This window comes from Candoia aspera, chromosome 1 (genome assembly GCF_035149785.1).
Source record: "Candoia aspera isolate rCanAsp1 chromosome 1, rCanAsp1.hap2, whole genome shotgun sequence".
NCBI classification, from domain to species: domain Eukaryota; kingdom Metazoa; phylum Chordata; class Lepidosauria; order Squamata; family Boidae; genus Candoia; species Candoia aspera.
Genome location: NC_086153.1, coordinates 283,978,104 through 284,001,865, shown reverse-complemented (window position 1 = coordinate 284,001,865; position 23,762 = coordinate 283,978,104). Strand labels below are relative to the sequence as shown.

The following is a 23,762-nucleotide window of genomic DNA, read 5'->3' as shown; positions in this document are numbered from 1 at the left end:
GTCAGATTTCTCTAGCAGCAATCAGGATTTGGGGGGGGGGGGGAGAAAAACAAAGACCAAGTCTCTTTGAGCTTTGATTAGTAATGTTTATTAAGAAGAAGGTTAAGCGAATCATACAAGAATTCCAACCAGTAGTTTTGCTTTCAAATTTGAACTTTATATATAAGCAATTCGTGGTAGTTGATTTCTTGCTTCTTTTCTTCTGTGTTTACAGTGTAGAGGGAGAAAGCCTATTTCTCCTAGAACGTAGGCTAGCCTGTAACTAGATATTGTTTACACAAGTGCTACTAACCTTATCAATATGAAAATCCATTCTCATACACTAGTACACGATCGCTTCAGACAGCAGGAGTATTTCCCTTTTTATTTTCCTTGATCCCTCAATTGCTGGTGATTCCATAAAGCCAAGTGCCTGTAGCCTGGATGCAGCCACCAGCACTTCAAGATCATGCTGCCAAAATGGTCAAATTCCTCTCTTACTTAAACTTTGTGGTGGTAAAGGGTTAGGTGAGGTTACCAGTTTGCCTCCCAGGAGCCTGAAATGCCTATCCTTAAAAAACCCCAAAGACAAAATAAGACATCAAGAGAAAATAGTTTGCTCTTCCCTAGGAAATCTTGCATCTCTTATGACACTTTGAAACTACGTAATCTCATGGATTTTGGATTACAGTATACAGTAATCCAGTGCACTGCATTAATTCTCATGTGTTAATTTGCTATACTCTGTTCTTTTAATATATGCCTTTGTTGTCTCTCATAATGTTTTTGTTTATTCTGATGTAATTTATTTTAGGTTTTAATTTTTAATGTGTAGTTAGAAGACCAAACAGGACATATTTGATGCAGATACAGCTTCCTGAAATTGCAAACATGACTTTGGGAAGAACATTTGTGGGCAAATTTCATCATGCCACAACAGAATATGCTATGTTCGTATCTACTGATATACTTTGAATTTTACACCAACAGATTTAAAGACATGGAATGCACACACTTGTATAGTATGTATACAAGATACATACAGTATACAAAATATCCATGCCTACACATGATAAGCAAGTAAACCTTTACTACGACTGTAAGTCCAGCAGTCAGGTACTGAATAAAACCAATAAAATGATTACACACACACACACCCCTCTCAAGCTAAAAGGAAGGGAAATTAATATAATTCTACAGTCACAAGGAGATGTGGATGGTGAATACAGAGGGACAAAACTGGGCAGGAGTTTTCTTATTCAAACAATGGTTGGACAGGAATAGCAACAAATAAAAGTCATGCTCTCTGCCAGGGAATTTTTTTTCAAGGCAGGATAGATAAAAGTCATTTGGGATTCCCTGTAGAGACAGCAACAAAGGAATATATGGCTTAAGGACTGTACTGAGTTCTTCCCACAAGGACATATTCACTGGTGCAGAGGAGTATTTTTGTAACACCCCAGCAAAAGGGCAGAGGACAATGCATCCTACCTGGCTGAAGTAAAAGTCCAGCAAAATTTTGGAATTGTGACTGATGATGGTGGGAAGCTGACACATTGGCTGGCAATTTTAATGCAAGTAAAATTTGACTTTTTGTCAAATTTCATTACCAACCTTTACCCTCTATAATAACACCCCCTATTCTATGCCGCCACTCTAAGGACGTGTACAGTGACTATAGAGGACTATGCCTTGTTCTAACTTTCATAAAACTGAATTTGGTAATTTTAAATGGGTCTACTAGTGATGATTACCCAGCTGAGTATACCCACTGGGCTGGCACCAAGCCTTCCCTGCTAGACTATGGTGGGATCTCTCAGAGTTTAATCCCCTATCTATGTAAGTTTGTAATCGTCAGTTGACCTGAAAGTGACCATTTTCCCATTATTCTGTTCCTGAAAATCTGATACATTGTTCCTACCTTCTTGCCATGTTGCAACAGTGGCCGATGACCTTTGTCCCATTCATGCTAAATGGACATCTCAACAAGTAGCAATAGTTACTAACTCTGTTAGTAGGAAACCAGCCAAGTTTCTTTATTCAGCAATAATGGAGGGTAAGTTAGGTGACATCATACTGGTTAATTTTAATAGCTTGACCAAATTATCTCAATCATTGTAACAGCCCCCCAGTCTGTTACAATTAGGCATGAACCAAGAATACGTCATGTCTGATTCAACCATGAATATCATGAAGCTCGGAATTCTCTAAACTGCCATTTTAAATTATATAAAGAAAATCCTGGTTCTTGTACAATTTCTGAACTAATGACATTGAAAAAACAGTATAAACAGTTAACCTGTCAGAAAAAAAGGAATGCTATGAGGGTATCCTGGCAATGCTTGATAGCAGCTGCCGGTGCAAAAAACCCTATCTTCTGGAGGTTGGTAGCCCCTTCTTTTTCTAATAATATTTATAGCTCTTCACCACATATATCAGCCAGTATATGGGAACACCATTTTGTTACCCTATATCGTCAAGCACAGAATTCCCTGGCAGAGTTGGAGTTGGATGTGACCTCTCTTCCCCACTGGCCCCCCGTCTCGTACTCAGAGATCAGAAATATCCATTTGGAAAAACCCCATGAGCTGCAAGGTTGGGAACCAGACTTGGACTGATTTGATTATCTATGTTCTAGATAAATGGTTTAAAAATACTTCTGGTGTAACGGGCATAAGCTCTCCAACAAGAGTCCTACAGAAAGAAGTTTGCCAATAACACAGGTTGACTTAAAATGATCTCTAAAAACCAGTGGGGCTGTACCCACTTGGAAGAAAATTAACTTGGACTTCTGGTGGGGACACGGCCGACTGAACATCTGTGTCTGTGAGCTTCATGGACAGAACTGATAGCAGCAGGTTTTTTGGGGGGGGGCACAGGCAGGCTTTTTCCCAAAGCCCAGAGCATTTTCACAGACAAAGACAACACTCGGAATCATCTCATCTGCCCTCTGGAACGGTGACTTGCAGCCTGAGAATCACAAACAGTGTTTATGCTGATCGGGTAAGAGCTGCCAAGAGGCTGGGATGCCATCATTTCCAAGCTGCACTGTAGCCTTAAAGGGACACTAAGTCAAGCCACCCCATTTCTTAATCACCCAATTTATATTTTTTTAAAGTTATGTACCCTAAGAGAGGCTTTCTACAGCAAGGAGAAGCAATCTCTCTTGGTGCTTGTCGCTGTTTTTGGGATTAATTTTTCAAAATCTTTTAAAGTTTTGGCTTGTTTTCCCATTTGGATATTGAAGACTGAGAATAAATAATTGTCTCCCTGTTATTATTTTTGTATTGAATTTGAATTTAATATTTTTCTACAAGTTGAATCTGCTGTTTTGAATCTTTCTGTTTCCACTTTCCCTGGGAGCTGCTTGTTAACATGAAAAGGTGAAAGATCCCCTGTGCAAGCACCAAATCATGTTTCTCTTATATCAACAACTTTTGGAGATCTTCCATTAACTCATTAACTCTTACTCTTGCTAGTCAAGTATCTAGGGGGTGCCATAATCTACTGCCTGAAACATGGAGGATATCAAGGAGATTTTCTCAGAGTTCCTCTGTGAGCTTCACTGTGAGTTTAAATGGATCTTTTATGATACCTATAAAGCTATTCTGCAAGATATTTGGGACATTGAAGAAAACAGCAGCTTTAAAATGTGTCATCTGGCTGAGGACATCGTGGAAGATGATGAAGATTTTAACAAAGATAGAGATGTTTCTACTGACAGTGAGATTGAAACTTTTGTTGAAATGCCAGGTGACAATTACATGTTGGCATTGAAGGGGTTAAAGGGACAGTCTGAGCTGCAAAGTACAAATGGAGTTGTTTTTTCAATGGAATATTATGGGAAAGAGGCGGCTCTGTTCTGTGGGAGGTTTTCTCCTAAGAAGTCTGAGTTTCTAAGGGGGGCAGTTGGGCTGTTTGATTTCTGCATGAAAAATGCCTTGTGTGTAATATGGAGATATGTAAATGTTTTGGTATACTTTGAGGTGAAATAAAGAATTAAGAATATGTATTTGGATTGATATTAAGGCTTGTATGATTCCATTTTTCTTTAATGATTTGGATAAAGATTTACTGGATTGCTTTTTAAGGTTTGTTTGATCTTTAAGACTTATAAGATATAATAATAATAGTTTGGTTTTAGGTTTAATAGGGTTAAGATTGTTATAGTATTATTAATTATAAAAGTAGACAATTTAGATGTTTTTATAATTTGATTTCTATTATAGTGGACAGAAATATATAGAATAGTGGTAGGAAGGAAATAAATGTTGTTTTTGGGAGGGGGAGCTGATTTGGAGGTTTATATATTACTTTTTCTTTTAACATAAGGGGAAGGAGCAATTGTGTTTAGTGACTTTTATAATGTGCTAATGGAATGATTTATAGAAATAATGTGACTTTGGTTTGATACAGAGTAAGGGACTGATTACGGAAATTACTGTATATTCTTGTTGAATGTCAGAAGTCACCTCTTTATGTAATCTTCAAAATTCTTTTTTGTGTTTTACACTTTTAGTTTTTTTTTTGTAGTTTTTTTTCTTTTTTATAGTTTTTGTTTCAAACTTAATAAAATTCTTATTAAAAAAAAAGGAAGAAAGTTAACTTTAGCCAAAGGTTAGAAGATAATTCCAAGCTCTAGCATCCACAGAGACCAAGCCCATCTCTAAATATAGAGCAGCATTCTTAATATATCTTATATAGCCCTTATTTAGTGACCACAACTGGGACCAGCAGCTTGGTCATTAAGTGAAGCTGTTGCTAAGTGACACTGCAACTGTGCTTATGATCTTACTTCAGCTTTCCTTTGCTTTACAGACCTGCAAAGGTCATAAATGGAAGGATTGGTCTTAAAGTTACTTTTCATCACCCTTGTAACTGTGAATAGTTGCTAAATGAGGCAGTTGCTAAATGAAGACTACCTGTAACTTCAAGGATAGGAAATATTAAGCAAGGAAAAAGAATTAGGTTCTCCATTCTGATGACATGGTGGTCCTCATCTAGATTAGTCAGTTTACCCTTAATATGCATCTTTTATCAAAACACAACACAATTAAATAATAGAAAAACACAATAATTAAAAATCAATAAAATTAGCTCAGAACCCAAAAAACAAATATTACCATCAAAAACAACTAGCACAATAAATTAAAACAATATGACCACTAAAACTACCAATGCAACAACAATACATTTCAAACAATGCCCTAGGATAAAAGTGTATGTGTGTAGATAGATAATCATTTGAAACGGGTTAATCAACAACTGTAGGCTAAATAAGGAAACAACTTGACCCTACACTAACCCACTGATCAATTAAAACTGTGTTTAAGCCTCTTTAAAAGCCATCACATTTACATGGAAATGGAGGGAGGAACCTGATTTTAGAGCTGTAGGACCTGTTCCCTAAAGGCCTGGACACAAGGCAAGGCCATGAACAAAGGCCCTGGTCAGGGGAATGTAAAGAACAAGGGAGAAAGGGAGGGAGAAATAAGGTCAGATATTGGAGAGTTCGTGTAGTAGGAAGACTCTAGAAACAAGTACCAGTAATTTAAACGGAGTTCTGTAGAGAACAGGGAACCAAGTGAAGTGTACTGTGCTCCACTGGGACATAAGAATAACTTGGAAAGTCCAAAATAGCCTGACAATGCTGTGGACTAAGATCAGGAGACAGAAAGACAAATCCCGAAAACCTGCCAGGAAACTATTAAAGTGATCTAGTATTGGGGCAACCAAGGCATACACCAATAATGCTACAGTCCCCTCCATCTTGTGAACATTCATCAAGTGAAAACTGGTGAACCTAGCTACAGAACCAATAAAGGTACACGAAATTAGCTGATCATCAGTCAAGGCCCCAGAGCCACGGTAGAAAAATGTGGGCCTATCTGGGAGGAAAACAAATAGGGAGACTCAGTAGAGAATGGACAATGATCAGGCCAAAACACAACAATCTAAATCTTGTTCATATTCAACTTAAGATGGTGGGAGGACATCCAAGAGGAAATGCTAGTTAGACTCATGTCATCGTTGACAATGCATTGTCACCAAGGGCCACAAAAGTCAGATAGATCTTAGTATCATTGACTTAACAATGATATTGGAAGCCCTGCTCATAATCAGGGTATCCAAGGGAAAGATATAAAGAAAGGAAAACTAGAGGATTTCCCTCACCCCTAAATAATTTAAGAGCCAGTTTGGTCTAGTGGTTAAGGCGCTGGGCTAGAAACCAGGAGACTGAGACTTCTAGTCCCACCTTAAGGGGGGTGAAAGCCGGTTGGGTGACCTTTGGCCAGTCACTCTCTCTCAGCCCAACTCACCTCACAGGGTTGCTGTTGTGGGGAAAATAGGAGGAGAAAGGAGTACTAGGTATGTTCCCCACCTTGAGTTATTTATACAGGTGGGATATAAAATAAATAAATGTTTAAAATGGGAGGGTCCTCTTCCTTTGTGGGGTGAAGGGAATGTCCTTGACTTAAGTTCATCTTCCTCTGGGTAAATACAGTAATGGATGAGTGCTGCTGAGATCCCTACCTCCTACTGCTAACTCTTCAGCAACAGAAGACATTTTGGGAAAGGAGATTATGAGGTTCTTATCTAAGTCTTCATTAATGCATTTGCAAAGCAATTGGGAAAAGTCTATTTGACAACTATGAAGAGAAGAATTTTTTTTTTTTAATTGTTTGAAAAATATTTAGCATCCCACACAATCTAATGGATAACTATTCATAAATCCTTTATTATCTCATCAACTATAGTCAAAGCTTGAATTACTCCTAATTACAGAATCCAGTTTTATCCATAAACTTTTATGAAGAAGTTATGTACTGTATCCATGGAAACATTAGACTACTACCAACATTTTATTTTATTTTTCATTATTAAAAGCATCATACAGTAGCTTGTTTCAATATTCATTTGAACTGATCTCAGTCTTAGCAAGCAGAGAGAGACTTTTGCATACCTGTCAATACAACTACACACCCTGCTGAGTGAGAACCCCACTGAGGGAATGTTAAAATAAGTGTTCAAGAATTATTGCGTTTTGCATTAAGGACCTACTTTAAAATGTGGTGCAGTTAAACTACTTTAGAAATAAACAGTGCATTATAAAAAAATAAGCTTTATTGAAAATGCAGCTTTTCTGTTTATGTTAACATATACTGATTTCTTAGGGCTCCTCAACGCAGCTGCTTTGCCATGCTTTCATCTTGTCCCAGCAACGTGAGGAAATAATGTTGGCATAAATCACCCTGCCCTCACAGTATGCCCTTAATGCACATCTGGAATGGGGTCGTGCTGTGCTCTGTAGAGCTCTTCCACACATCACTGGAAGGGCAGGGATTCACAATTTTCCCTGGCTGAAATTCAGAAGGAACCATCCATTACAAAAGCTACTGACCAGAATATACGCAGATGATACTTGTAAGGGATCTACACACAAACACAAGCCAAGGAACAGAGTCACAACTCCCTTGCAGTACCTTGTGGAGCCGCAAAAGATCCATCCACGTGAAAATGTGCAGAAGAAATAATGAAGGCAATATTAAAGCTGCTAATTAACAAAGCTACACTATCATTCTTTTGCAGGAAAATCTATTCACTAGGATAACATCAAGTTTCACTCACCTAGCTGGGAAAGAACTAGTTTCAGTTTAGCAAAGAAGGAATGATTTATCATCAAACATTCAAGAGTCTTGCCCCAAAAAACATACCTTAAGATTGTTCAAATCTAAGGGTCAACAGCATGTAAATATTACCAAGATATACTATAAATTGTGTTTTATTACATTTTATAAGATTGGATTGACCACATAGAGCTAGTCTTCTGCTGATACTTTGGGTTATTGAACACCACTCAGAGTCCTTTAAATTTGGGAGAAATATACCAACTGATGTATAAATAAATAAAAATAAATGGAGGTAAGAACAACCTGCAAGGTATGTAAATACTTGTGAGAATCTGACACACTTGTCCCAATAATAGTCTGACTCATGCATCAGTTAAAATGCAGAATTCAGATTTACTGAAGATGTATAGAGAATAGAAGAAAAAGCCACAACTAAAGATTCCTGCTTAAACCACCTAATTAAAAGCAAGCAGGCAAACCAGAACCCCCCTCCACATTCCTTCCCCCCTGAAACCAGCAGTCCGGCATTCCACTTCCAGTTGTCTTCGGTTGATATGAACTGGACTCACATCATTAGCCCAAACACCATATTTTCACACTCCTGTTGAATCCCCCCTCCTTCCTGGTACTTGACACGTGTTGGCTCGAACTGGCCGATAAACCCAGTCAAATGATCCATCAGTTTTTTGATCGTGGATTCTGACATTATCCCAATGTACACTTTCAACACAAGACAAGTTTACCTTTAACTAAAAGTTGGGTTCATTTGGCCATTATGCCTATTAAAAAAACAAATTTATGCAAATGTGTGTGCCTGGGTCTTTTTAGAATTTATCAACACTCCTTGCTTTGTTACATCACACTGCTAATGAAGTCCATGGGGGAAAAAAGATTAAGAATATTTTTCTAGAAAATGAACCTAAACAACATCAACATGCTTTTAATACATAAAACAAGATTTTAGTCATACATTTCCAAACACTAGAATTACAATTTTAATTTCAACAGGTTTCACCAAGCTATATGATACTAAATACATGTTTTAAGTAAACACTCTTATAGCTCATTAGCAGTCAGTGAATCTGTCTCCAATTTTTAACTTTTTTTTTTAATAATTGAGACTGAATTTTCATTTGTTTCTATGGTAAATGATAATTTATTGATAGCTGCTTTACTTTAGTTAAACACAATCAGCTCTTGTTAACTAAATTAGCGTTCTAAGGGTTCTAAACAAGTTCTGTATTTCTGTAATATGATTAGTTTCCCATTAACTTCATTTCAGTTGCCAAGCAACATTAAGGCTTTTATGCCATTTTTGACAAAATTACAGTAGGATGAGCTAAAAGCACACAGACTAATCTCATTTAAACCTAGTAATAAATCTTAGAACCTGGACAGTATGCTGAGAATGGAACTTTAAATCTACAGCTCAGGGAATATTTTAATATACATTAACAATTTAAAAAAAGAAAAGGACTAAAACAAACAATAACTAATTTGTTTCACTATTTAAGGCACATAGAATTAAGTGCTGTCAAAAGTGTTACTATTGCAATTTACCAGAATCTCTTTGAACAAAATCAAATTTCAATAACATATGGGTGAATCTGATTGACTTTCACACTTGCAGACACTTTTGGAACCCAACTATCAATATATATTACACACACACACATGATTGAGTTCAATGAAACTGAGTACAGGTGTGCAGCCTCAATTAATTTGGTTTTTGAATATTCATGTTTAATAATTCAATAGATAAATAGATAAGTATGGCATGAGCTATTTAAAAAGGAGTTACTGTCTTATTTTTTCTTAAAATACTAAATATACAGTAAATCTTCTTCTAGAAGGAAGAAAAGCTTCACGTATTATCTCATAAGAATTCTGCCTCTACTTCCTTGTTCCCCTTCCTCCAAAAACATCATAGGAACCAACTTCTGTATTTATCTGAAAAGGTTAGAAATTTTCCTCAAAATGTCTAATCTTTAAAATCTTAAAAAATTCACAGAGAATATAGTAATGGTGGAATACAAGCTTCTTCTACTGGAGGGGAGGAGCGTCTAAAATTCAGGGCTGCTTTCCCTTTGTGTAAACAATATATGGACTCAATTTGCCTTGGCTTAATGCAGTTTCCGTTTGTAGAATAACAATCCATAAAGCTCATAAGCAATTCATAATGCTTATTTTTTTGGCAGAGAAACTCTACATAATGTGCTCTTACATATTATTGTAAACCGCCCAGAGTCCCCCCTTTGGGGGGAGATGGGCAGTGACAAAATTTAATAAATAAACCAACCTCTACAACAGCTACTAACCTGCAAATCATCTCATTAACCTGTTATTAACTTTTCTATCCCTCTTAAATTCCTCAGTTTCATCCACCAGATCCCCAACCTGATGGCACATTTTAGATCTCATATTTTCCACAGTGTCCTGATATCTTGTATAAAAGTTTGATAAAAGTCAAAAGAAATGTTTAAAATCCTAGCGAAGGTCAGAAAAAATCTGTTTGAAATCCTCCATGTCTCATACAGTAGACCATGGAGCCTCCTAGGAGCTTAATCAGCGAAAGTCAAAGATGTGGAAGATGTGGAAGAGTTCCAAAGTGTGTTTACACAAAGTGAGAGTGAATAGCAGACTGTTCTCAAGGGAAGTGAAAACAGAAAGCTGAAGGTTCAAATCAGCCAATTCAACGTGTAGGAAAATGCTAATACCTTCAAATTGAATACAAAAATAGTAACAGGAAGACAATTGTTTACTCTCAATCTTTGGAATTTCCTTTAGAAGGAAAACGAAATCCAAAACTTAAAAAGGTTTTTTTTTTAAAAAAAAGTAATCCCAAAAATAACGCTAAGCACCAAGAGAACCAGCCTCTCCTCGCTGTAGAAAGCCTCTCTTGGGGTACTTACTTATTAATCAAATTTATCACTGCCCATCTCCCAAAAGGGACTCTGGGCGATTTACAATAAAACAAATAAAAATATAAAACTATAAAACACTATAATGCATAATACAATAAATATAATAAAAACCTTGATGGCTGGAAGTTCTTTATGATTTGCAGGCAGAGCTGGATCCTGCTAAGAAACTAACCATCCCAAGAATGGCTACTTTCCCTCCCGCCCCAGGCATAATTACAGAACCAGGTCTTTAGCTGTTTCCTAAAGTCCAGGAGGGAGGGAGGGAGCCAATCTCACTTCCGGGGGAAGGATATTCCAAAGGGCAGGTGCTATTGCAGAGAAGGCCCGCCTCCTGGACCCCGCCAGATGGAATTCTCTTGCAGACAGGGTCCGTAGCATGCCCTCTCTGCATGACCAGGTGGGACGCGCTGATGTGATGGGGAGGAGACGGTCCCTTAGGTAACCTGGACCCATGCCATGTAGGGCTTTAAAGGTGATAACCAACACCTTGAATTGGACCCGGAAGCATACTGGCAACTAATGCAGCTCGTGGAGCAAAGGAGTGATGTGTGCTGATCTTGGGAAACCCAAGATTGCCCAAGCAGCTGCATTTTGCACCAGCTGTAGCTTCCGGATACTCTTCAAGGGTAGCCCCATGTAGAGCACATTGCAGTAGTCTATATGGGAGATGACCAGGGCATGAGTGACCGTTCGAAGGACCTCTCGCTCCAGGAAGGGGCGCAACTGGCGCACAACACGAAGTTGCACAAAGGCCCTCCTAGCCACGGCTGCCAGCTGCTCTTCGAGCAGGAGCTGTGAGTCCAGGAGGATCCCCAAGTTACGTACTGGGTCTGTCTGGGGCAGTGCAACCCCATCCAGAACTAAAGATGACAATTTCCCAGAAATTGAGGAGCCATTAATCCACAGCCACTCCATCTTCCCTAGATTCAGCCGCAACCTGTTGTCCGCCCCCACAGCCCCCAGGCACTCTGAAAGGGTGGCCACAGCATCACTTACTTCACCCGGGATGGAGATGTATAATTGGGTATCATCTGCATATTGATGATACCTCACCTCGTAGTGATGATCTCGCCCAGTGGTTTCATGTAGATGTTAAAAAGGAGTGGAGAAAGTACCGAACCCTGCAGCACCCCACAAAGGAGGGGCCATGGGCCGGATCTCTTGCTCCCTATCAACACCGACTGGGATCGACCCTGGAGGAAGGAGGTGAACCAGCGCAGAACCACGCCGCCCACCCCCAACTCCCTAAGTCAGTCCAGAAGGATACCATGGTCGATGGTATCGAAAGGCGCTGAGAGGTCAAGAAGAGCAAGGATGGATGCACTGCCTCCATCTAGCTCCTACCAGGGGTCATCCATAAGTGCGACCAATGCCGTTTCCCTCCCATAACCGGGCCTGAAACCTGACTGAAAGGGGTCTAGATAATCCGTTTCATCCAGAAGCCTCTGGAGCTGCAGCGCCACCACTTTCTCAACCACCTTCCCCAAAAAGGAGAGGTGGGAGACTGGGCGAAAATTGTCCAGTATAGTAGGGTCCAGCAATGGTTTCTTGAGGAGGGGGCACACCAGCACTTCCTTAAAGGCTGCTGGGAACACCCCCTCTCTCAAGGATGTGTTTGCCATCGCCTGGACCCAGCCACATGTCACCTCCTGCACTTTCACCAGCCAGGAGGGGCATGGGTCTAATTGGCACGTGGTAGCATTTATAGTCCGAAGGATCCTGTCCACTTCCTCAGGTTCAACAGGATCGAACTGGTCCCAGATAACCTGGTAAGTACGTTCCCTGGGTATCTCCTCTGACTCTGTCTCACGCTTGGAGTCCAATTCAGTCCGGATCTGAGTGATTTTATCCTGCAGGTGCCCCGAAAATTCCTCCGCACGGCCCTGTAGCTGGAAGTCTGACTCCCCTTTCCCTAAAAGGGATCGGGTAATCTTAAACAGGGCTGCCAGGCGGCATTCTGCGGATGCAATAAGAGCGGAGAAGCACTGGCACTTCGCCACTCTTACTGCCACAAGGTAGGCCTTAATTGCGGCTCTAGCTTGTGTTTGGTCGGGTACGGCTTTTGTCTTCCTCCAGTGGTACTCTAGGCATCTCTTAACCCTCTTCAAAACCCTCAGCTCCTCCGTAAACCATGGGGAGTGCCAGGTTTGGGTGGGCAAGAGAGGCCACACAGGCGCAATCCTGTCCAAGGCTCCACCTGCCTCCCTATTCCAGGCAGCAGCCAGGGCCTCCACTGGACCGTGCAGGAGAGACTCAGGTATAATCCCCAGCTCCCTCTGAAACCCAGCCAGGTCTATCAGTCGCCTGGGGCAGACCAATCAAATGGGTCCTGCCTCCCTGCGGAGGGGGGCGGCACAAGAGAATCTCAAGGCCACCAGGGCATGATCCATGACCATGACAAAGGGGAAAGCTGTAATTCTCCCCTCAGATCATCTTGCCACTGCTCCGACAAGACAACTAGGTCTGGGGTGAGGCCACTGTCTCTAGTCGGGTCCTGAATAATCTGGGACAGGCTCATGGCTGCCATGGTAGCCATGAACTCCAGGCTGCTTCCGAGGCCTGCCCCAGGGAAGGCAGATTGAAGTCCCCCAACACCATAAGCCTGAGGAACTCCACTGCCAAACCTGAGACGGCCTCCAGCAGCTCAGGCAGGGAGGTTGCTACGCAGCAGGGAGGTACAGTAGCAACACTCCTGTTCTCGAGAACCCAGCTTGAAGAACAGGACTTGTGGAGCAGGACCCCTGATGGCCACTAGGGATTCTCAGATGACAACAGCCATCCCTCCTCCCCTACCCTGAGGTCGCGGCTGATGCCAGACTCAAAACCCAGCCGGGCATATATCCGAAAGAGCAACACCTCCTTCAACGTCCAGCCAGGTTTCAGTACTACACACCAGGTCTGCCCCCTCTTCTGTGATCAAGTCACATATGAGGGGGGCCTTGTTTATTGACCTGGCGTTACAGAGCAGCAGCCGAAAGTCAGGACAACTACGAGTCTGCTGTCCAGGACCCGGGTTCGAGCACAGGGGGCCGGAACACACCACAGGTAACAAGAACTGGGGGTGTCTTCCTCTATGATGACCCGCCCTGTGGCTCCTGTCATATCATCCCGTCACCACCTCAATCACCTGCCCTACCCTACAACCCTCGGGATCTCAAGGTCCATTAGCCCCCACTCCTGGACTCCTAAGATCACTGGTTAAGGATAGGGACCCTTCCATTCGTTCACACAACCACACTACAACTCAATCACAGGGCAATGGTGGGCCCCCCCAGAGCACCAGCTCACGCTCTCGGCACTGGTAGAGCCCAACCACCACCCACACTCACACACTGTGCCCCCCCCTCGGCTTCTCTCACTAGTCAGCAGGGGGGCTACCCAACCACTACTCACCTCTTGCCTCTCACTCAGGAAGGTGAGTGTTCATGCACTACCCATCCAAACCCAGGCACCCTCTCACATCTCTCACACCTGAGGGGGCCCACCATACATCATTTAAGGATCCCTAATAGCCTAATTATATCCTGGGATGGTTAGGAAGGGATGGTCAGTTAATTTGCTATAGTCTCTATCTCGACGTTCTCAAGACTGCCTGGCTTGCTTATACTTATATATACATATACTTAAAAAAAAATACAAATTGATTTAGAAATGGGGTGGCTGGTCTTAGTGTCCCTTTAAGGCTACAGCGCGGCTTGGAAATGGTGATGTCCCAGCCTCCTGGCTGCTCTTACCATTCGAGCACAAAGCACTGTTTGTGATCTTCTGGCTGCAAGCAGCCATCCAGAGGACAGATGGGATGATTCCAGATATTCTCCTTGATCCGGAGAACATTTCTGAGCTTCAGGAAAACCTGCCTGAGCCCCAAAAAAATTACATTGTCAGCTCCACCCACTGAAGCAGCAGGCATAGCTGTTCAGTCCACCATTCCCACTGGAAGCCCCAGGAACAGTTTTTTTTAATAATCTAGTTTCCATATGCAAGCTGTTCTTGAGCTTTGTAAAACTGTGACCGGACATGAACATTTCAGAAACAACAGCTGAAATACAGATTTTGAACATACTATATAAAGTGATTCAATACACAGTTAATTGTTCTTTTTCACAACATAATTTACAGAAACATAACAGATAAATCAGCTCCGGCATGCTTCAGCCAAATCTATGAATCTTTAAGTTTCCAGTAGCATTTCCCCTACGTCAGTTTGCCCAGCAATACAATCTCATGATGTAATCTTCAGCATATTTATTTGGAAGAAAGTTGCACTGAAATCATTAAGAGTTATCTCTATATAATTAATATTAAGAATACACAGAGACAGTTTCCCTTCAATTCAATTGTTTAACACTCCAGCAAGAGGGATGCTAAGTTGCTTACTTCATTTAATTTGTTTAAATCAAAAATAAGAATTGCTTTGGTAATTGTGTAAAAATAGCTTTAAATTCTTTATTGCATTGTGAATAAAGCATAAGCATTACATGAATTATTTTTATTTTTATTATTAAATTTATATGCTATATAAATTAGATGTGATATGGAAACAAATAAGGGAAAACAAAAATATTACTGGAAATTCTACTTCAATTCTTCACACAATATTTATTTGTTGTAAATGCTTTGTTATAAATAAATAAACAATGTGCATGCTTTCCTCTGAATGTAATGGTGGAATTAGCCAGGAAGGTTGGGTGTTAACTTCAAAGCCTATTCACTGCTCTAAATTGTTCACCAGGAAAAAAGTGTATTATTTTACATGCACATGAATGAACTATAATTCAAATGGATTAACTATCTGTACTTGATAAGTAGTACATTGTATGTATTGTATGTAAGTGGGAGGAATAAACAAGGACAAAAAGCAGCTTATTCACCTGCCACTGGAATAATATACTTTCAGTTATATATTTGTCACCAACAAATACAACATAAAAGGCATAGCAAATGAAAAATCTAAGTACAAATATAGACAATGCATTAATATGAATTCACAAAAATTAAAACTCCAGCATTTCTCATTTAATATTTTTACTGCACTTGTATTTTATGAACAAAATAAATTGCAATTTATATATTAAAACAGCTGATAAAAATGGCAAAAAGATACAGTTTTAAACATTTACAAATGCAACTGAATATACGTTACTGGGGACTAAGTCCCATTCAACTCAGTAGGACATATTCTAAAACTTGTGTTGGATGGGCTGCACAATGTTAACTCTATTCAAAGGTATTCTATCAATAAAGTAGCAAAAAGCATGAATAATGCATATAATAGCTAAAAGCTGAAAAACTGAGTTTTACTAAGTTATTTTCTGTTTACAAGGCTAAAATACTGATTTTGTTGTAAAACAAGTATTCTCCTTTAAAATGTAGCTGTCAATTTAGTTGTGACCCATGTTTTAAAAGTACAGAATGAAAAGATACCCTTATCTAACTGATATTTAGTTCAGTTTTGCATTTTTTAGTTATTCATATTCCTAACTGTTATTCAGAACTGGGGAGAGAGAGATGGCATGGAATAATGCCACTATAATTTTGGGTGGACTTGCTAATTTTTACAAAGACAGTACTTGCATCATCAAATACTCTAAAAATATACAGTGGTCTATGCTTGTAAGAGCAATATTAAATGTCAAGTCACACATGATTATATACTGAACACTACAAAGTAAACTACTCAAAATGCTATAGCAAAAGCAGTGTGAAAATGGTTAAAAGACAATCAACTCACCAAAAGAATCAATACATGTATCAATAAGTTCATCTAGGCCAACTCCCTTGCTTAAGTGTCCCAAAGACATCATTATGCAGAACTCGGTGGTTTCAGCAAGATCTGAATAGGAGCAGCAGAACAGCTCCAGCTCAGTAGCTGCCTTTGGATCAATGCTGCATTTTTGAAGTGTTTCTAAAAGGAAAAAAAAAAAAAGAGGGGGGGACCCCAGTCACATGAGAGAATAACATTTCACAAAAGCCGCTGCAGCAGGCTGAAAAAGACAACAGTTGCCAGGATCACAGGAACTGGGTTATTGAAACAGTCCCCTCCCACTTAGAAAATGCATCAAAGGTTCTCCCTTCTGTGGAAGATATTTCCTTCCATAAATGTAGTCATTAGTCCACCTTTTCTAAAGAGCCACGTGGTTTTTATAGCACACAAAGCTCTCTGTGACTGTACAACCCTCAGTAATCTTAATCCATTTCTTTAAGTCTTTAAGCATACACAGGAAACCATAAGGAAACAAAGAAGCAGTGAGTAACCAAAAAACATAACTTGCATATATTGGGATGCATACATTGTGCCAAGTCACAGTTCTTTTAACTATGAACAATTAAGAAACCACAATTTGATCATAAACTATCATAATGGCTGAGTTCACACAATATGATATGCCAAAACCAAACCAAACTCATTATGGTTTAGCATGCTATATGGACCAGACTGGTTCTCCTAATCCTCCTAATATTTCTGAATTATGGTATAGCCTCCCCGCAGGCAAAAATTTGTATATCTGACAAAAACTGAAATAGCTTTTGATAAGATATTGCTCCATGGTGCCAGTATGGTGCAAAATAATTATAAATGATGAGGACATTTACATATCCTTCTTTCCTTCTTTCCAGTAACCATAAAGAGATAGTAAATCAAATGTATGCATGAGCAGGAAACTCAGCTGAGACTCAGCTATGCTGGAAAGATTCAGGATGTCAGCGATGAAACACTGTCCTTGATGGGAAAAAGGAACAGTTATCTAAAAACCCTAGCTTTCTTCACATTCTGAACAGTGCACAAGGCCCAGATGATCTCTTTATGCAATGAACTCTCAATGTATGTTGAACCCTAAGAGCTTATTTAAACAGGTAAGAAGTAACTAGTAACTTAGAGCCAGTTTGGTCTAGTGGCTAAGGTGCTGGGCTAGAAACCAGGAGTCTGTGAGTTCTAATCCCACTTTAGGCATGAAAGCCGGCTGGGTGACCTTGGGCCAGCCACTCTCCCCTCAGCCCAACTCACCTCACAGGGTTGTTGCGGTGGGGAAAATAGGAGGAGGAAGGAGTATTAGGTACGTTCGCCGCCTTGAGTTATTTATAAAAAAACAAAAATAATAAAGGTGGGATAGAAAATAAATAAACTTCCCTACATGCAAGACTGCATGGTATTTTAGGACTGGCACAAGATTTATTCAATTCTGTACTTCTCAGCTTTCAGCAGAAAAATCCAAAGCATCTTCCTTTCTTATAAAATGAGCTGAAGGGAGAATATCTTGGTGAAAGGGTAAAGAACCCCCATCTAGACATCCTCAATTTGAGCTCAACACCTGGTGACATCCATACAACTTTCTTGGCAGTGTTACAGAAGTGTTTTGCTATTGCCTACTTTGAGGCTGTTTATGTAACTTCCCAGTATAACCTACACCAATCAGTCCCCCATCTACCTACTCCAGGATTGACCCTGATTAGCTTCTGAGATCAGCAAAAGTCAGTTAGGCCATCTTCTACTAGGAAATCTTTGAAAAAAAAAGGATCTTCCAGCAAAATTTTAAATGTTCTTTCTAGTTTGTAGCACAGGAATTTGAGGAATGCTCATTTTAGTGAGTTTTTATCTGCGTTTCTACAAGGACTGCTATTATTGTAGTTCTTTCTACCTTTTGTAATGCTGCTGGTTTATTGTTCATGCCATTTACTATATATTGTAATTTTAGTAACTTCATTCTATTGTATTTTTAGATGCTTTACTCTGTTTTACCATATAGGATCATCACCTAGAAGGCTATTGCTGAAAATTGGTTTTTTAAAAATAATTAATAATTGATCAAATCACCAGGTACAAATAGATGACTCATTTTTTATAGGAATTGCCTTTCATTTGATCTTCACAACAACAACCATAAGTTAAGTTGATCTGAGGGAAAGTTATTAGCCCAGAGGCTCACAATGGGTTTCCATGAGTAAGGATGGACTGAAGTCTAGATCTTCCCAATTCCAGTATTTGGTGTACTGTAGTAGTTACACCAATTTGGCAACTACCATAACAAATACGTATACAGTAAAAAAAAAAAAAAAAGGCAGAATCAGTCAGCCATCAATTATAGAGGTAGCTGGGATATGAGTGCAGAGGAGAGCAACTCACAAACTCCGCAGTTATTTATTACACTGTTTTTGGTGGGAGCCAAGTCAATGTTTATGTTAATGTGCCTTTCTGAGTGGAAAATGTGCACACAAAGAACAAGCAAATTTTTAGACACATGCTTAGAAATTTGAGAAGGTTTTGCATGATTATATTGTAAGAGAGAAAGTGTGCAAAAACACCCAAGAAAATACACATTAGCCTCTGTTCTAAAATGCTGGGAATTGAGCTTGGTGTATGTGCATACATGTGTGCGTTCACAAACAGTAAATTTAGTAGCATCTCCTTCCCATATTTTGTACAGGTCAAACAAGTTGTTCCTAAAACCTGAGAACATTTCTAAAGTACCTTGAAAAGCTAGCTTCTCACAAATAGCTCTGATGTATCTATTAAGGAAAGCATGTTGAAAGGTGGGAATTTTTTTTAAATCCCTTTTTAAGCTGCTTTTCCCCCATTTCCTACCTTAAGCTCATATTAGGGGAAAAAACTGAATGAACTGACAGGTAAGTGCTGCTTAGGGATGTCTTCAGGGGAATGCAACAGTTCAAAATGCAGGCACAACTGGGTTGTCAAAGCCCTGCCCATTTAGCATGCATTGCACACATAAAAAGGGGTGGGACTCTGATCACTCCAGCTGCTCCTGCTGTTTTAATTTTTTTGATTCCCCCCTCCGATGACACCTCTGATGCTGTCCTGGTATTTCTATTCTCACATGGGAATTGTGGGTAAGTTTCTTATTCAGATCCCTTCCACCCTTCCTTTTTCCAGGAAAATAAAAATATTAATTTGCTCAAAAAAAATAAAAATTAGGTAATAGACTGCTGGACATGAGCATCAACATAGCAGAGTCACCTTGCAAATATTCCATGGATCATTATAACAAAATAAAGAACAGGTAGAAGTAACATCAGATTATGTTTGTGCATATTTTGTTACTGTTACAAACATTGTTGGTTAGAAAACAAGCCAATCCCAACTTAAAAATACTTAACAAATTTTGACTTCCACGCTATAGAATTTTTCATTAAGCCCCTTTCAATCCAAATGTGCTTCCTTTTAACCCAATCTCTATTCAGATTTACACCCACAGATTGAAGGATATATTCCATAGGATACACCAGATCAGTATTTCTCAACCCTAGCAATTTTAAGATGCATGGACTTCAACTCCCAGAATTCCTCATTCAGCATGCTTTAGTCCTTTCCCCCCAGAACTAACCTGCCCTGCCTCTGTGCTCCTTCCTTCAAGATTATGGCTCATTCGTCCCTGTCTCAGCTACTACCCCCTTTTATTCTCTTTTCTCTCCAAAGTCTCAGCTGACTAGTATCATAGCCAGTTGGTAGGATTCAGCTCTTTAGCAAGCTTTGAGCAAGGCCTTAAACCTACCCTTTGTTTGAGTCATCTGCCCATTGTTTTCCATCCTCTGAATCTTTATGTATGAGTGCAATGTATCACCTACTAAAGGCTATCCTTACCACAATCATTCCCATGAGAATTAACATTTGAACAAACTAAACAACTTAAGCACATTGTGGGAACCCAGCACAAGTAGTTTATGCAAACTTGGACAATTGGTTAACTGAGTAAACCATGATCAAATTAATCATGGGTAATTGTGTTGTGTGAACTCAGATACTGGGTCACAATTCAACTGGCACAGCCTCTCCCAGAAAAGCAAAAATCCTTAATGAAATGTTTCAAAAAGTGATACAGAGCAACAATTGTTTCTAGATTCCATAAAGAACATCTACATTTTCAACACCTGTAAAAATAGAAAAAATAGCTTATACAGTAGCATTTTTTCATTTAAGTGTTGAGTCTTTTGCATCTATGCATGTGCAGGCATTCTTCCTTAGGTAGTAACTCCCTAAATGATATTTAGAACCACTAAACCTCTCTGAGAACAATGAGTATAGAACTTTATTACAGATGTATCCTCTATTACTACTATTTAGCACAACAGTGCAGACTTCTTCAGTGGGTGCTTATCTTCCCAGATGTGTTGCTGTTATTACTTCTTGCCAATATGGCCATACTAGCTGATGTAAGTCCCTAGAAAGCCCCCTCAAGCAGATGCAATGGGACAGCCTGACAGAGTAAGGTATTCTTCCAATTTCATTTTTTTTAAATTACGGTACTAAAAGTTCTACCATATATAGCACACCCAACACCACCCGTTCAAAAACCCTGGGAGCAGGGAAAGGCGAGGATATGCTTATCTTTCCGTACTGTTGACGGCTCCTTTGCTCGCGGATGAGCTCCCATCGGCCGCCAAACTCCACCTGGTTGTGTAAAAGACGCCCATTCCCAAAACCAACACGGGACACAAGGTGGGAAGAACTGCGCTGACCAATGGAGCAAAAGGAACAGCTACCGAAATGACGGGGAGGGAGTGGGGAAACTTAAACGGCAGAGAGACTTACCGGCTCCGATTCCTGCTCTTTCGCCTCAGCCGTGCTACGTCGGCCGTAGAACCACGCAGAGCGCAGCCCGTCCGGAGCCGGGACGGACCGGCCCGCGCATTCCCGTCTCTCGTCTTCCGCGCCACCGCTGTGCAAGCAAAGCCCAGCTCCTCAGGCAGACCGCCGGAGGGGGCGGAACCGACGAAAACTTTGCGGGCGCAAGGAAGTAGCGGAGCGGCTCGTGCCCGGCGAGCGTCTCAGATTTTCCCCGTGCGCGCCGCTCTCCGAAGGGCTCGAGGCGGAAGCGCCCACCACGTGCCTCCGCAGCCTCGCTTTCTTAAGCGTCACCAGGTGCCTCTTCGACCTAGAGGCGCTCGAGCTCGGCCGGGGAACAGAGTGGCGCTTTGCCCGCCAACTGGGGAGGCTGCGTTGGGCGTTGCAGGGGTTTCCGCCTGCCAACTAGTTCTTCCAGAGCCATTGTTAGGAAGTAGAGAATAGAAATGCTTGTGGGAATAATACTGATGTTGGCATGCCGGTTCTCCGTGTTACACCCTATGTACTCTGAAACGAAAATACTACCGAATAGTTGCGCGGTTCTTAAATATCCGTTTATTGCGCATGTAATGTAATCTTGAAGGAGTCGAGGCATCAGACCGGCAACGCGCGTTTTTCTAAGCTTCTGCTCTTTCAATTTCATGTTCCTTTATAATACTGTAGTATGTTTTAGCCACTTGTTTCTTTTTAGCTAATTTTTTAGTTATAATGAGTTACAGTAGACTTACTAGATTTTTATCAGATCTTTTTAAATTTAATCATAACTTTTTCGGGCGAGATGAACATGGAGGCAAAAAGGTGCAAGCAAAAGATTCTGGGTGGATTTGAACAACTCCGGGAAAAAAAAAAAGAAACGTCATGGCATAAGTCCGGGATCCCTCTGCTCATCAAAGTCTGCTAAACAACCAAAGGTAGAAGAACATTTTAAACGAAAAGAGTGTGTTAAGATTTCCCTCCCACCTTTAACAAATTTGTAGCCTTTGGATATCTTGAATGGGGCCTTCAAACAGAACTGGAAAAAACAGCTGCTAGATCTTTCACTATCTGTTGGGGAGAGCTAAATGAGAATCTGGATTCTCTCCGGGTCTCTCACTGTGTGTCTCCCCTAAAACTTGCTAGTTCACCTGCTTCAAGGGAAATAAAACTAAACTTAAAAGTAAGATGCAAAATCAGAATACGGAGAGGCTCCTAATGGAAAATTCAACAGAGTTTATGAAAGAGCGATCTCTTCTTACAGCACAAACCTACTTGGTTATTTGAGCAGCTGCCAGCTATAAAATATGATCTGGAATTGCTGAAAAAAGACTTTGAGGCTTTTGTTAAAAAAAATACAAAACCAGGCCTACCACTTCCATTAAGGCTTATGCAGAAGCTCTGGCTAAGCCACATATTCCTGATGTGTGCTCTGATAAAGGGCAAGTTGTTAAAGTAGAACAAACTGACAAAAGTGCACAACAGACAAATGACTGTATTAATAAATCTTTACTCTCTGACAAGGCAAAGAGTGGGGGCTTTGTGGATACTAAAGCCTCTTTGGATACTAAAGAAGCAATTCCCTGCAAGTTAAATCATTTACTTCAGACAGAATGAATTGTTCTCTGTATCTCCCTGAACAGTCTTCATATTGGACTTTGGGGTTCTAGGAAAGCAATTGTAACTTCCTTAGGATGGTTTCTTCACTGTCAACACAAAAAGATTTATGTGCTGTTGAATGGCTTCCAAGTGCTCCAAATGGAAAACAGATTTTGTTGGTTTTTAGTCAGCCTACTATTCCACTGATGCTATTCAAGATGAGATTATACTTAGTATCATTTCAAATTTTTCCCACCAGAATCTTTCACGAAGTAAAAGTTACTTACTGTCTCACCTAGATTCTATAACCATTTCAAAACTTAACCAGATGCTACCAAGTTTCCTCTCCCCCACACCTGGCCTTGAAAAAGCCAAACTCTGGGAGTCAGCTAGTCTCACTAAATGAAGATGTGCCAGATTCTGCTGAAGCTGGCTTTATTGGTGCCTTTTCCTGCCTAGGAATGAACAAGATAATGTAATACGCAAGATGGAAAACCATAAGAAAATGTTACTGGTTACAATTGCTATAGCTGAGCCACTTATTGACCTTGTGTCTCCAAACATTGACACTAATTGCCCTCCTTCAGTGGACAATGGAACAGTTGGAAATCGCCCTCCAAATAATACTTGTTCTGGCCCTTATGGAGGCTGCTGGAGAGTGCCAGGCCATGGTAACTATTGAGATATTCTCTATATTAAGATCCCCTACGGTCCATAACTACAAATCATGGGGCAGGAGGAGGATCTCCTGCAGAATCACCATGCAGGTCAGCTTAAGTCCAGATGCTCTTGGTGATAAAGAAGAAAGCCACACATCTACCTATCACCTATAAAGCCCTACATGGCATGGGGCTAGGATACCTGAGGGACCATCTCATCCCCATCACATTGTCCTGTCCCACCCGGTCATGCAAGGGAATTCCATCTAGCAGAGTCCGGGAGGCAAGACTTCTCTGCAGTGGTGCCTGCCCTTTGGAATATCTTGCACCCAGAGGTGAGGCGGGTTCCTTTGCTCCCAGACTTCTGGAAGAATTTAAAAACCTGGTTCTGCCACCTTGCTTGGGAGGGGAAGGGCAACAG

At 40.5% G+C, this 23,762-nt stretch overlaps 1 protein-coding gene across 1 annotated transcript in view; it reads right to left on the bottom strand.

The window, feature by feature from the left end:
- RASGRP1 (RAS guanyl releasing protein 1) overlaps nucleotides 1-20,959 on the bottom strand; it is a 64,004-nt gene extending 43,045 nt beyond the window's left edge. Inside the window, exons 1-2 of the mRNA XM_063288798.1 lie at nucleotides 20,884-20,959; nucleotides 16,266-16,439 (exon numbers count right to left, since the gene is read on the bottom strand). Of these exons, the coding sequence (XP_063144868.1) occupies nucleotides 16,266-16,439; nucleotides 20,884-20,959 (250 nt within the window). The remainder of the gene's footprint in view (nucleotides 1-16,265; nucleotides 16,440-20,883) is intronic.
- Between the last annotated feature and the right edge of the window lie 2,803 nt (nucleotides 20,960-23,762).